Source organism: Scylla paramamosain, chromosome 11, assembly GCF_035594125.1.
Source record: "Scylla paramamosain isolate STU-SP2022 chromosome 11, ASM3559412v1, whole genome shotgun sequence".
NCBI classification, from domain to species: Eukaryota; Metazoa; Arthropoda; class Malacostraca; order Decapoda; family Portunidae; genus Scylla; species Scylla paramamosain.
The window spans coordinates 23,226,023-23,238,522 of record NC_087161.1 but is presented as its reverse complement, the minus strand read 5'-3'; the positions used below and the strand labels follow the sequence as shown (position 1 = coordinate 23,238,522).

Genomic DNA, 12,500 nt, shown 5'->3' with positions numbered 1-12,500 from the left:
GCTGTCATTTTTACTTTTCTACCAGTCTGAATGAGATTAAAAATAAGAATAAAAAAAAGAAGACAATGAAGGAGAAAAAAAGAAGAAAACGAAGAAAAAACAAAGAAGGATTACGAAAAAAAATGAAAAAAGTTAACAATAAAGAAGAAATAAAAGAATAGTAGCATTTGCATCATCACTATAACGTAAAAGCGAGCAAGGCGAGCACATAATTCCATCACTACGTTCACTCCACTTTCCCTTCATTCATTTCGCTCTCCCGGTGTGTTCCCTGACCATCGCCCAGAAGAAACACACCTCGTTGGCACAATATATCGTTCACTGGCTTCCCACAACAACGCGGTGAAGGACGATCGATTATTCATAACAACCTTGACACTGAGAGCAGAAAAATATAGAGAGAATAGAAAGAAAGAAAGGAAAAAAAAAAAGGGTTCAGTTAATATTAAGGTGAAAGAACGTAGATCGATGCAATGATGATGAATAATGATAAATAAGTAAAGGATAAAATGTTGAATAAAACTAATGATGTAAAATGATTGAGGAAGTAAAAAAATAATAAATAAAAAGACATAAAAACGAGAACTGATGAGCATGTAAAAGGATAATCCAATAACAAAATAAACGTATTAACTAATAAACAAAACGAACCGTGCAAAAAAAGAAAAAAATAAGAAAAACACATGAATGAATAGACATCAATGAATACGAAAAAAAAAAAAAATAAAAATAAAGATTCCCTCCAATAACCTTAATGTAAAATAGATTAATAATAATAATAAATATACACAAGCAAATGGACAGACCTAAAATAAAAGACGAAAAATAGAGACACAAGATAAATCGAGAGACGAGAGATAGAAAGAAAGAAAAAAAGAAAAAAAAAACATTAAGACAAAATATAAAGACAGATAAATATAAAGATGAAAGAATGAAATAATGAAAGAAAGAAAGAAAGAAAGAAAGAAAGGACATAAAAGACCAAACGAAAAATAAAGAAACACAGATAAATGGAGAGACAGAAAAGGAACAGACGCACACACACAGAAAAAATATTCTCATAATCTCATTCTTTTAATCTAACTTGCTCTGACCTAATCCTGGAGAGAGAGAGAGAGAGAGAGAGAGAGAGAGAGAGAGAGAGAGAGAGAGAGAGAGAGAGAGAGAGAGAGAGAGAGAGAGAGAGAGAGAGAGAGAGAGAGAGTAAAAAAAGTTATCCCTCCTAAAATAGCGGAGTTGACCTAATTTCTGACCATTCTTTTGGGGGAGAGAAAGAGAGAGAGAGACGATGAGAGTAAGGGAGAAGGGAGAAGGGAGAAGAGGGAGAGAGAGAGAGAGAGAGGAAGAAAAAGAGGCTTACGCTGCTCCTCGTGGTCACCTAGCACCTGTTGAAGGGTGAAGAGGGGAGAAAAGAAAACGGAGGAAAGGAGGTTAAGGGAGATGAAGGAAGAAAAGGAATATGGAGAGAGAAAAAAATGTAAGTACAAATGAGCAAAATAAGAAGGTTAAAGGAAGAATAATAAGTGGAAAGGAAGGAGAAAAAAAAATTGCTGGAAATACAAGAATCAGCAAAAATATAAATAAGAGGTTAAGGAAAGAATGATAAATGGGAGGGAATAAAAAGGATAAATAAAACTAGAAAAAAAGAGAAAAGGAAAAAAAAAAAACTAAGGAAAGATGCAAGGTAAGAATAAAAGGGAAAAAGAGAGAAGCTGGATATGAAAGAAGGAAGGACTAAGGGAACGAAAGAAGGAAGGAGGGATAGATGGAAGAAAAGATGGAGGAACAGAAGGAAGTGATGGAAGGAAAGGAGGAAAATGAGAGCTCGGCACATCACCTTGATCAAAAGGAAACTCGTGTCAGAACCATCAAAGCGAAAAGAGTGATGAGAGGGAAAGTCGGAGAGAGAGAGAGAGCGAAAGAGAGAGAGAGAGAGAGAGAGAGAGAGAGAGAGAGAGAGAGAGAGAGAGAGAGAGAGAGAGAGAGAGAGAGAGAGAGAGAGAGAGAGAGAATCTGAAACAATGAAATCGATGCAAAATTAAGAATTGTGAAGAGATTATAGGGGAGGAAGTTATATGAGGAAGGAGAAAAGACTGGAGGAAGAGGAGGAGGAGGACGGGGAGGAGGAGGAGGAGGAGGAGGAGGAGGAGGAGGAGGAGGAGGAGGAGGAGGAAGACTATGTCACTACAAGTTACCTACGGTGTGATGAACCCTTTGTCATATTCCTCCCTTCCCACCTTCTCTACATCCTCCTCCTCCTCCTCCTCCAGCTCCGTCAACGTTGTCACAGCCTCACTTCTCAAACCTGTCCTCTCCTCCTCCTCCTCCTCCTTCTCACCTCCTACATGCCCATCGACATCCATTCATTGGGTATCGGTGGGGAACCTGCTATTGATTATCCCTTGTCCTATCCTGTCCTGCCCTGCCCTGCTCCTCTACCTGTTTCACCCTCAACCCCTACCTCCCTGTCTCTACCCATCCCTGCCCCATCTCTCCTCCTTCCAGGCCTTCGTGTTAAAGAGAAGGAGGACTGGACACTGGCGGGGTTTATCCAGCGACTCAAAACCAAACGGCTCAGTCCTCAAGCAGTCCCAAGAAGGACTGGCTCAAGGGGCTCAGTGTAGGCGAGGAACGGGGGGTGGAGAGAGAGGGTGAGGGAGGCTGGGATGGAGGGTGAGGGAGGGGTGGAGGGTGGGAGATGTGGGGGTACTCAGGGGGGACACGTAATATAAAGTAAGGGGTGAGTACTGTTGCCTCCCTCTCTTCTTCTTCTTTATCTTTTTTCCTTCACCTTTTAATTCACTATTCCTACTGTCTCTCATCCATCAGTTTCTCTTCTTCCTCTTCCTAATCCACAGCTTTACTCCCTTTCCGTTTCTCTCTCCACCTCCTCTTTCTCATCCTGTTCTTTTAATCCATCCTTCCTACTTCCCTAACCTCCACCATCTTTCTCTTTCTTTCCTTCCCTTCTCCATCTCCAAAACACCCATCCTCTCCTTTCATCTTCCACATTCTCCATCATCAGTTTCTATTTCTCCCACTCTTTACCCACCATTCCCTCATCCTCCCTTCCGTCCCTTCCTTTTCTTCTTCACCCTCTACAAGCCACAGGCCGGCCCGTGCACCTCGCCCGGCACATAATGGGATTAACTAACAATTTCCCTTTTTAAAACTTTCTATTCGCTTGGTTGTGTCTCCGGGACGCCGCCTCGCCTCGCCTCTCCTCGCGGTGGGCGGCGCGGGCACGGCCTTCGCGAAGATACTTTACCGCCGTCCTTTGGCAGAGTGGCACTGGAATTTTGACTGTGACAAGCATGGAGGATCGCTTAGTGCCGGCGTGGCGGGTCGTGAGGCGGGCCGGGGGGCGTGCTAGGGGGTGTGAGGTGATGCGAGGGGCTCGTGCTGGGGCGCCGTGAGGTCGTGAAGTGTGAGGAGGATCGACAGGGGCATAATGGGGAGAAAGAGAGAGAGAGAGGATGAAGGAGAGACGGACATGGTGGAGAGGTTCAACAGGATAGGTGTGAAGGGCCAAGGGAGTTTTACAGGTCAAGAAGGGGTGGGGGTCAGTGGAGGGGGAATATTGGGGAGCAGGGGGCGTCATCCCTCCTGCCGCCCTCAGAATCTCGAGTGGCTAAGGGATCTCAACGCCGCAGCAGTGGAGGGGGACTGGCTGGGTATTGTCTGCTGCAGAAGGGGGAGGGTGCCGGAAGAGGGAAGAAGTGAGAGAGAAGGAAATTGAAGAGGGAATGAATGAGAGGGATAAAAGGGAGAGGGGTAACATGGGAAAGAAGAAATTGAGGAAGAAGAAATGAGATGAAAGGAGGAAGGAATGGAGAAAGGGATTAAAGAGAGGAGGAAGATAACATGAAAGTAAGAGAAAGAAAAGATGAAAAAGGGATCAAATGGTGAGAAAGAAAACAGGAGAGGATGAGAGACACGGAGGAAAGAGGAAGTGAGAGAGAAAAAAAAGAGGAAAAAGGGGAGGGAATGAAGGTGTGAAAGAAGACAGAAGGGGACGAGAGGAGGAGGAGCAGGAGGGAGGGAGGGGAGGAGGGAGGGAAGGAAGGAGACGTCAATTATGTTATGATATAGAAGGACGACACGGGCGGCAACAAGCAAGGGCAGGAAGCGGTGACGGGCAGGAGGAGGAGGAGGAGGAGGAGGAGGAGGAGGAGGAGGAGGAGGAGGAGGAGAAGGAGGAGGAGGAGAAACCAGGGGGATGCATTGTTCTTGCACGCTGTTGTAACTCAGGTAAGTCGATTCAAGACTGCATCACTGCGGGTTTGTGAAGCGCTTCGTGGAAACTGAAGATGAGAAGGGCCCGCCGCTCTCTCTCTCTCTCTCTCTCTCTCTCTCTCTCTCTCTCTCTCTCTCTCTCTCTCTCTCTCTCTCTCGCAGCACGCCACCACAGAAGCCACTATCGGTGTTGCCTCGAGGTATACCAAGATATGTTGCGGGGACTTTTTCTCTCTTCTCGTCCTCCTCCTCCTCCTTCTTTTCTGTACTTCAGCTCTCATCGCTCTTTTCCTCTTCTCTTGCTTCTCCCTCCCCATGTTTCCTTCTCCATTCTCCTCCTTCCCTCCTCTTCTCCTCCTCCCGTATTAAGCATCGTTTAGTTCCATTACAGCATATTTTTTACACCGCACTTATTTACAGCCATGATATAAATTTCTACCGGAGGCATCATTATTAGGCCCGCCGGCTCTCTCTCTCTCTCTCTCTCTCTCTCTCTCTCTCTCTCTCTCTCTCCCCTGCAAGTGCCTCGCCTCCTCCATCGTCTGCGCGCCCTGGGAGGCTGTCAGACTCTGCGGCGTATTTCTTCATTTCTTACTTTTATGATATTATTAAACGCGGCCGCGGCCTTAATCGTGGCATCTTATCAAAGCGACCCCACGGCGCCCTGCAGCCAACGCTAAGCCGTTTTCCCAATAGTCTTCGTGTGCTTCAGATATCCTCCCGGGTCATCCTCCTCCGGTGCTGTGCCTCGCTGCTCGGGGCGCGGGTACGCCGGCCGCGCACCGCCAGGAGGGAGGCAAGGCTGCAGGGGCAGAGGAGTGGCGGAGGGCGGGAGGCAGGGCGAGGTGGCAAGAAGGACTGGGTTGGGCCGGGCGTAATACCCAGGCCGCGGAACATTAGCTGAGCTTGGTGGTTCGCTTTAGTCTCTCTCTCTCTCTCTCTCTCTCTCTCTCTCTCTCTCTCCGTTGACCATCCTCGGTTCTCCTCGCCAGCTTTTGTTTCATCCATTAGTGGTTGTTGGGGCCTTTTGTTTTCACTCGGGGAGCCGCAACACTCAGGCCGCGGCGGGCAGCGCGCCGCGGCTCCGGGACGAAGCATAGATGCAGCGAGTGTAGCGCAGCGAGAGTCCGCCGCGCCGCCCCGCTGCGCCCCGACCACCGCGGCCCCGCACTCCCCCTCGGCCCCGCGCCCTGCCTGACCGGTGCGGCAGTTCGGCGAGATCCCTGCTTTTGGAACATTAAGTGAGGGAAGGCGACGAGCACACGACAAAGACGGCGAAGTGAGAATTGCTTGCGATACTGCGGGAAGTGGTTTTAGTGAAAGAGGGGAAGGAAGGGGCGGGGAGTGAGTGGGCAGCCAGCCAGCTAGCCAGACAAGCAGCCGACAAGGCGAGACCCCTGGCGGGCAAATGCTGCACTACACCCTCACCTCAATCCCGGACCTTTACAAAAATACATGGGCTACTTCGTTCACAAATCATTAGCGTCCTGTCCCCTTTCCCTCCGTCCACTTTTGCATGTTGCCGCGCCGTGCAGGGCTGGTGGTGTTCGCGGCGGCCAGCTCCGGGGGCAGGGTAGAGCGGGGGCGCAGGAGCGGGGTGCTGGGTATCGGGCAGGCATCTCCACCACAAGCACACACGCAGGGCTGAGCCAGGCTGGATGAAAGTCTTCCCTGCTGTTTTATTTTGCCCATTGTAAGATCAGATCCCTTCTCTTGTGAGATCTGGACACGTGAGGGTGAGAAGGGAGGAGGAAGAGGAGGAGGAGGAGGAGGAGGAGGAGGAGGAGGAGGAGGAGGAGGAGGAGGAGGAGGAGGAGGGGCGTGTACTGACGATGCTCATTTCTTTCAGCACCGCACGTACGGACCCGAAGCGTTGTTATGGCAGCAACAGGACGCTACGGCAAGCCCTTCATCCCGCCACCAGACCACACTACCACCACCACCACCACCACCACCACCACCACCACCGTCACCACTACTACCACTACCACCACCAACCCCGGAGACTTACAACAGGCCGCGGCGAATCAATAAACATCTTGATACACGCCGCCACAAAGCCTCCATAAAAATCTATAAGAGAAAATCCGAAAGGCAGCTAGCATGAGGAGGAGGAGGAAGAGGAGGAGGAGGAGGAGGAGGAGGAGGAGGAGGAGGAGGAGGGCCCTAGTCGCCTCCTTCCTGCCCAGTGCACAAAAACTGGCCAGGGCTCACGAAGTACCAGTGTTTAGCGCTAATGAAGACCAACCCAATATGAGCCTTGTGGCCGCTATCACCTAGGCTCCTCCCGGCGGCCCAGGGGGAGACGTGGCACTCTCGCCCTTAACACATGGCAAAATAAGGGCGTCAGAGGCTATTTTTTGAAGGGCCACGGCGCGCCCCTGCACCTCCTCTTCCTCCTCCTCCTCTGTCTCCTCCTTCAGACTAGAGAGAGAGCGCGAGAGGGATGGAGGTATGGAGGACAGAGAGAGAGAGAGAGAGAGAGAGAGAGAGAGAGAGAGAGAGAGAGAGAGAGAGAGAGAGAGAGAGAGAGAGAGAGAGAGAGAGAGAGAGAGAGAGAGAGAGAGAGAGAGAGAGAGAGAGAGAGAGAGAGAGAGAGAGAGAGGGGAGGGGGGCAGTAGTGAAGTGGATTAACACAGGTTTTAAAATGAGTGAGTGATGTGTGTGTGTGTGTGTGTGTGTGTGTGTGTGTGTGTGTGTGTGTGTGTGTGTGTGTGTGTGTGTGTGTATTCGCAAGCGCGCCACCACGTATTATATACATTATCCTCTTCTATCCACCTTCATTCAAGTTCCAATTTCTGTCTTTAATTTTGTTTTCCTTTCCGCTTGTTGTCTTAAAGAAAATCACTGCAACTAATCTCTCTCTCTCTCTCTCTCTCTCTCTCTCTCTCTCTCTCTCTCTCTCTCTCTCTCTCTCTCTCTCATCGAATCTCATCTCTTGTGTTCCACCACCACTACCACCACCACCACTGCCTCCAACACCACCACCACCTCCTGCTCCACCTCCAGCCTCCTCCTTTTTCCTCCTCTTCCTCCTCTTCCACCTCCTCCTGGCTCATCGATTCCTCCCTTCAAAAGACCCGCAAATCGAACAAAACTTCACCATGAATAAACGACGCAATGTAAAAAGAAAAAAAAAAAAGAAAAGAAAAGAGATACAAAAAGACGCCGAACGCTAGAAACACGAAGAATGGGAAGGAAAAAAAAAAAAAAGGGAGGGAGGAAGGAAAAGAAAAGGAAAGGGGACAACGGCGTCTATTGTTGCCAGGAAGAATGAAAAACGCGAAGTCGTCGGCAGGTAAAGAGTGAGAGAGAGAAAGAAAAAAAAAGAAAGAAAAGGAAAAAAATAATAAGGAACACATCATTCATGTTTTTTCCCCTTTATAATGTTAATAATGCTGATGCTGATGCTGATGATGATGATGATGATGATGGTTCTAATAATACTACTATTACTGTTACTAAATGAAAAATAATAACACAGTAAAGGCATGACCTGAGAGAGAGAGAGAGAGAGAGAGAGAGAGAGAGAGAGAGAGAGAGAGAGAGAGAGAGAGACAGACTTGTGGATAAATTCTGTAGTAAGGACGTAGGAGATAGGCCGGCTGAGAGGAGGAGGAGGAGGAGGAGGAGGAGGAGGAGGAGGAGGAGGAGGAGGAGGAGGAGGAGGAGGAGGAGGAGGAGGAGGGGTACTGTGAGATGCGTATCAAGTGTCGGGGTGAAGGGGTCAGGTGAGGGGGAGAGAGGGGAGAGGGGAGGGAAAACAATACAGCACAAGCAGGAGGGGAGGGAGAGAGGGAGAGGAAAAAAGTAGGGGTTTGTGGGAAGAAAGTAGGGAAAAAATGTCGACCGGAGGAAGCTAAAATGTTGCTTCTTGGTGACATCAATTCTCCTCCCCCTCCTCCTTCTCCTTATTTTCCCTCCTTCTTCTCCTTCTAATCTTTCCTCGTTTATCTTCTACTCATATTCTTAAATTTTTCTTGCTTTCTTCTTTGTCCTTCAGTCTCATTATTCTTTTACTTCTTCCTTCTCGTTATTCTCCTTTCGAACCTCCTCCTCCTCCTCCTCCTCCTCCTCCTCCTTTTTCTAAACTTAAACTTCCCTCCTCTTCTTTCTCATCCTTTCTTTCTTCTCCTCCTTGTCTTTGCTCCGTGGTGATATCAATATCCCTCCTCCTGCTCCTCCTTCTCCTTGTCTTCTTTCTAATCTTCCCACTTGCCTTCCTTCCTCCTCCTCCTCCTCCTCCTCCTGCTCTTTCTTCGCCACCACAAATAATTCTCCGCTATAATTTTTTTTTCGATTTTCTTTTCTCACGGACACAAGAGAGACGAAAATGAAAGAAGCAATATTGTCATCTTGTAGGTGGAAAAAAGAAAAAAAGATAAAGAAAAAAAGAGAAGCAGAAAAATCACTCAACGCACAAAAGAAAACAACAAACAAAAACAAGACCATGTTGACAACGCGACGGACATTTTTGTTTTGTTTCTTTACTTTTTTCTGACTTCACGAAAAGGTGGAGTCGGTATTTTTTCTCTTTTCTTTTTCTCTTTTCTTTTTTTTCTTCTTCCCGTAAAATATCGCACAAATTTCAACGTTTGTAAGCAAGGATGCAAAATGATAATTCGGTAAAAATGGAAAATTATAAGGAGAGTGAATATTTATTTACTGAATCCCTGGCGGCCATTTTGATTATCATTGTAACTTTGATAAAAAAAAAAAAAGATGGAAATAAAAATGAAGTCGCTTTGGTTCTTGGTTGGCGTGGTGGCGAGTTTCTTGAAATTATAATGAAAAGAAACTGGGAAGACAAAAAAAAAAGAATGAATAAATAACTCAAAAAAAGTGCTTGAATAAATAACTGCACAAGTATTGAATGAATAAATAAACAAACAAACAAGAGAACCGCATCACAAATAGGTAAGAAAATGAGAAAAGACATCACTCAATAGGTGAACAAAATTGTGTACGAACAAATTAATACACGAATAAATTAAAGAAATTAATAATCTTGGCAAAAACGAATGTACATTTTAGCATTTATAAATTCAAGAACCAGAGGCGACGCAAGGCCTTGACCAACCAAGCTGTCAATCCTGTTTTGTATCGATTTGAACTCCGAGCAAAGGTTTGAGACTCGCCAGGTGAAAACACGACAAGGACTATTTGGGGCACCTCAAGTTAAGTCTTTTCCTTTCCTCGCTTTCCTTCGCCATGTGACGCTGTTGTTAAGTTGCCTTTACTGTTTGTGAAGTCTTTTCCTTCTCACCCTTTTCTTTTGCCATATTGTTGTTACATCGCTGTTACTATTTGTTGAGTCTTTTCCTTCCTCACTTTTTTTTTAGCCATTTGACGCTGTTGTTGAGTTGTCTTTACTGTTTGTGGAGTCTTTTTCTTCTTCTTTGCCTTCCACTTCGTCCTCAGGTAGATAGGGTGTCATATGAGGCTGCTGTTGTGTTACTATTACTGTTTGTTGGAGTCTTTTCCTTCCCTCCCTTGCTGTCTTTTGTCTTATAACGCTTTTGTTGAGTTGCTTTTACGATTATTACTATTCGTGGAGTCCTTTCCTTCCCTCCCCTTCTCTTCCATTTAATTCTGAGGTAGATGAGGTGCCTGTGACTGTTGCCGTGTCAGTCAATCAACTCTATGTATATGTAACACTCAAACAACTATCTAGATTAATTAATTAAAAAAAAAGCTTTAAAAGGTTAAATATTGTTACCACCTTTACTAAAACCACCGCCACTACTACTATTACCAACCCCAACCTCCACCACCACCACCACCACCAAAACGTCCAAACTTTTACAATTTAACTAAACTTATTTATTTACAATCAACCACCACAACAGAGAACAGGACAGAGAGAGGAAAAAAAAATAACGAAGAGAGTTAAAATAAAACCATCAAATAAAAGACAAATGAAAAATCAACACACACAGAGACCCACCCACCCATCCAAACACACACACACACACACACACACACACACACACACACACACACACACACACACACACACATCCTATCCCTATTCTCAGCCAGCCCTTCTACGCATCACCTTTACGAACACAATGCAAACACTCCCTTTACCAAGTCACACCCGCCTCGCCTCGCCTCGCCTCAGCAACCGCGACGCATTCCCCCTCCCCCGCCTCGCGTCACACTGGCCTTATAGGGAATGGAAGTCCAGTGTATATTGATCCCCAGATTGATGTCTTGAGGCCAATATCAGCCGCCGGCCACACCACTGATGTATGGCCGCCTGCTCTCAGAAATTCATATCTCAGTACATATTTATCGGCGAACACGGGGACAGAGAAACAGAGATAGCGAGAGACAGAGACAGGAAAAAAAGAAAGACAGATATATGTATAGAAAGAAAGACAGAGAGAGAGAGCGAAAGTCAAGAGGAGGATGCAAACTTTCACGGTGATAAAAAAAAAAAAAAAAATTGAATCACTTTACGACGTTCACGAGCTTGAGAGAGAGAGAGAAAAAAAAATAAATAAAGATGAGAAATTTACCAAGTTTTAAACATGAAAATATAACTTTTTAGATTGGAATATAAAAATAGACATGGAAATGAGATACACAAATAAAGTTCACAGGACGGAGGAGGAGGAGGAGGAGGAGGAGGAGGAGGAGGAGGAGGAGGAGGAGGAGGAGGAGGAGGAGGCATTTCTGTCGGTTAGTTAATGAAAGAACATAAGAATAACTACAATGGGGAGAGAGAGAGAGAGAGAGAGAGAGAGAGAGAGAGAGAGAGAGAGAGAGAGAGAGAGAGAGAGAGAGAGAGAGAGAGAGAGAGAGAGAGAGAGAGAGAGAGAGAGAGAACTAACAAAGCGAAAATACATGAGAAAGAGAGGATCTGAAATGAAAGGAAGAGGAGGAGGAGGAAGAGGAGGAGGAGGAGGAGGAGGAGGAGGACGAGGAGATAAAGAGAAGAGGAGCATAAGAGGTTCTCATGGGACCGAATAGGCTCGAGAAGAACAGGGGAGAGAGAGAGAGAGAGAGAGAGAGAGAGAGAGAGAGAGAGAGAGAGAGAGAGAGAGAGAGAGAGAGAGAGAGAGAATGGAGGGGTAGACAAAGGTAACGAGGAAGATGGAAAGCTCAAAAGAAGACTCTTGTATACTTGCTAATTATGATGATGATGGTGATGAAGGAAGCGATGGTGATGGCGGTGATGGTGGTAGTAGTAGTGGTAGTAATAGTAATAGCAGTGGTGATAGCGGCTGAGCAAATAATAGTAACCAAGGCAGGGATGGTGATGATGGTGATGGTGGTGATGGTGGTGATGGTGGTGATGGTGAAAATGGGGGAAGGAGGGATGAATGGATATTGTGGTAGCAAATATTGGCATTATTAAATATAGGGAAGGGATGATGGTGGTGGATATTGCTGGAGGAAGACGGATGGTGGTGGTAATGATGGTGCGGCTTTGATGATTATGGTAATGGTGGTGATGGTGGTGGTGGTGGTGGTGATTGAAGGATGGTTATGGTTAATGAGTTTGTTAGTGCTTACAAATATTGATGGTAAAGAGGAGGAGGAGGAGGAGAAGGAGGAGGAGGAGGAGGAGGAGGAGGAGGAGGAGGAGGAGGAGGAGGAGGAGGAGGACGGATGCTGTGGGAGATGAGGGTGGTGAAGGGGACATGCCTGCGGTTCTTTCTTCCCTCCTCCTCCTCCTCCTCCTCCTCCACCCTCACTACCTGCCTTACATTCACCTATCTCCTCCCCCTCCTCCTATTTTCCTTTATGGTGACGAAATTCTCCCTCCTCCTCCTCCTCCTCCCTCTTCTCCTCCCTCTATTGAGCATCTGTCGTTTCTCCTCCATTATTATTATTATTATTATCTTTGATTTCACATAACTCTTCTTATGATTCTTCCCCTCTCCTATATATTGCCTTTCTTCCTTCCTTCCTTTGCTCTCCATCCCACGTATCTTATTTCTTCCTCTTGAGTATTACGAGAGAGAGAGAGAGAGAGAGAGAGAGAGAGAGAGAGAGAGAGAGAGAGAGAGAGAGAGAGAGAGAGAGAAGGAAAAAAAAAATAAAGGTTGATGCGCATTCACTTAATTCAAGGGAACAGGATGCATTACTCAATTTCTCATCATCATTACCTCATCTTCGCTTTCACTAACGCGCCTCCCGTCTCATTTTCCCCACTGAAGAAAAAATATATATCCATTAAACCCACGTCATTTCCTTCATCTTTTCCTTTCATCATAAGCCTCGCCGCCGTTACCTCCTCACACCTTTGCCTG

The 12,500-nt window shown here is 46.4% G+C and overlaps 1 protein-coding gene across 1 annotated transcript in view; it reads left to right on the top strand.

The window, feature by feature from the left end:
- Window positions 1–3,493: 3,493 nt before the first annotated feature.
- Window positions 3,494–12,500, top strand: part of LOC135104636 (uncharacterized) — a 24,240-nt gene continuing 15,233 nt past the window's right edge. The window contains exon 1 of the mRNA XM_064012167.1: window positions 3,494–3,562. Within this exon, the coding sequence (XP_063868237.1) occupies window positions 3,494–3,562 (69 nt within the window). The remainder of the gene's footprint in view (window positions 3,563–12,500) is intronic.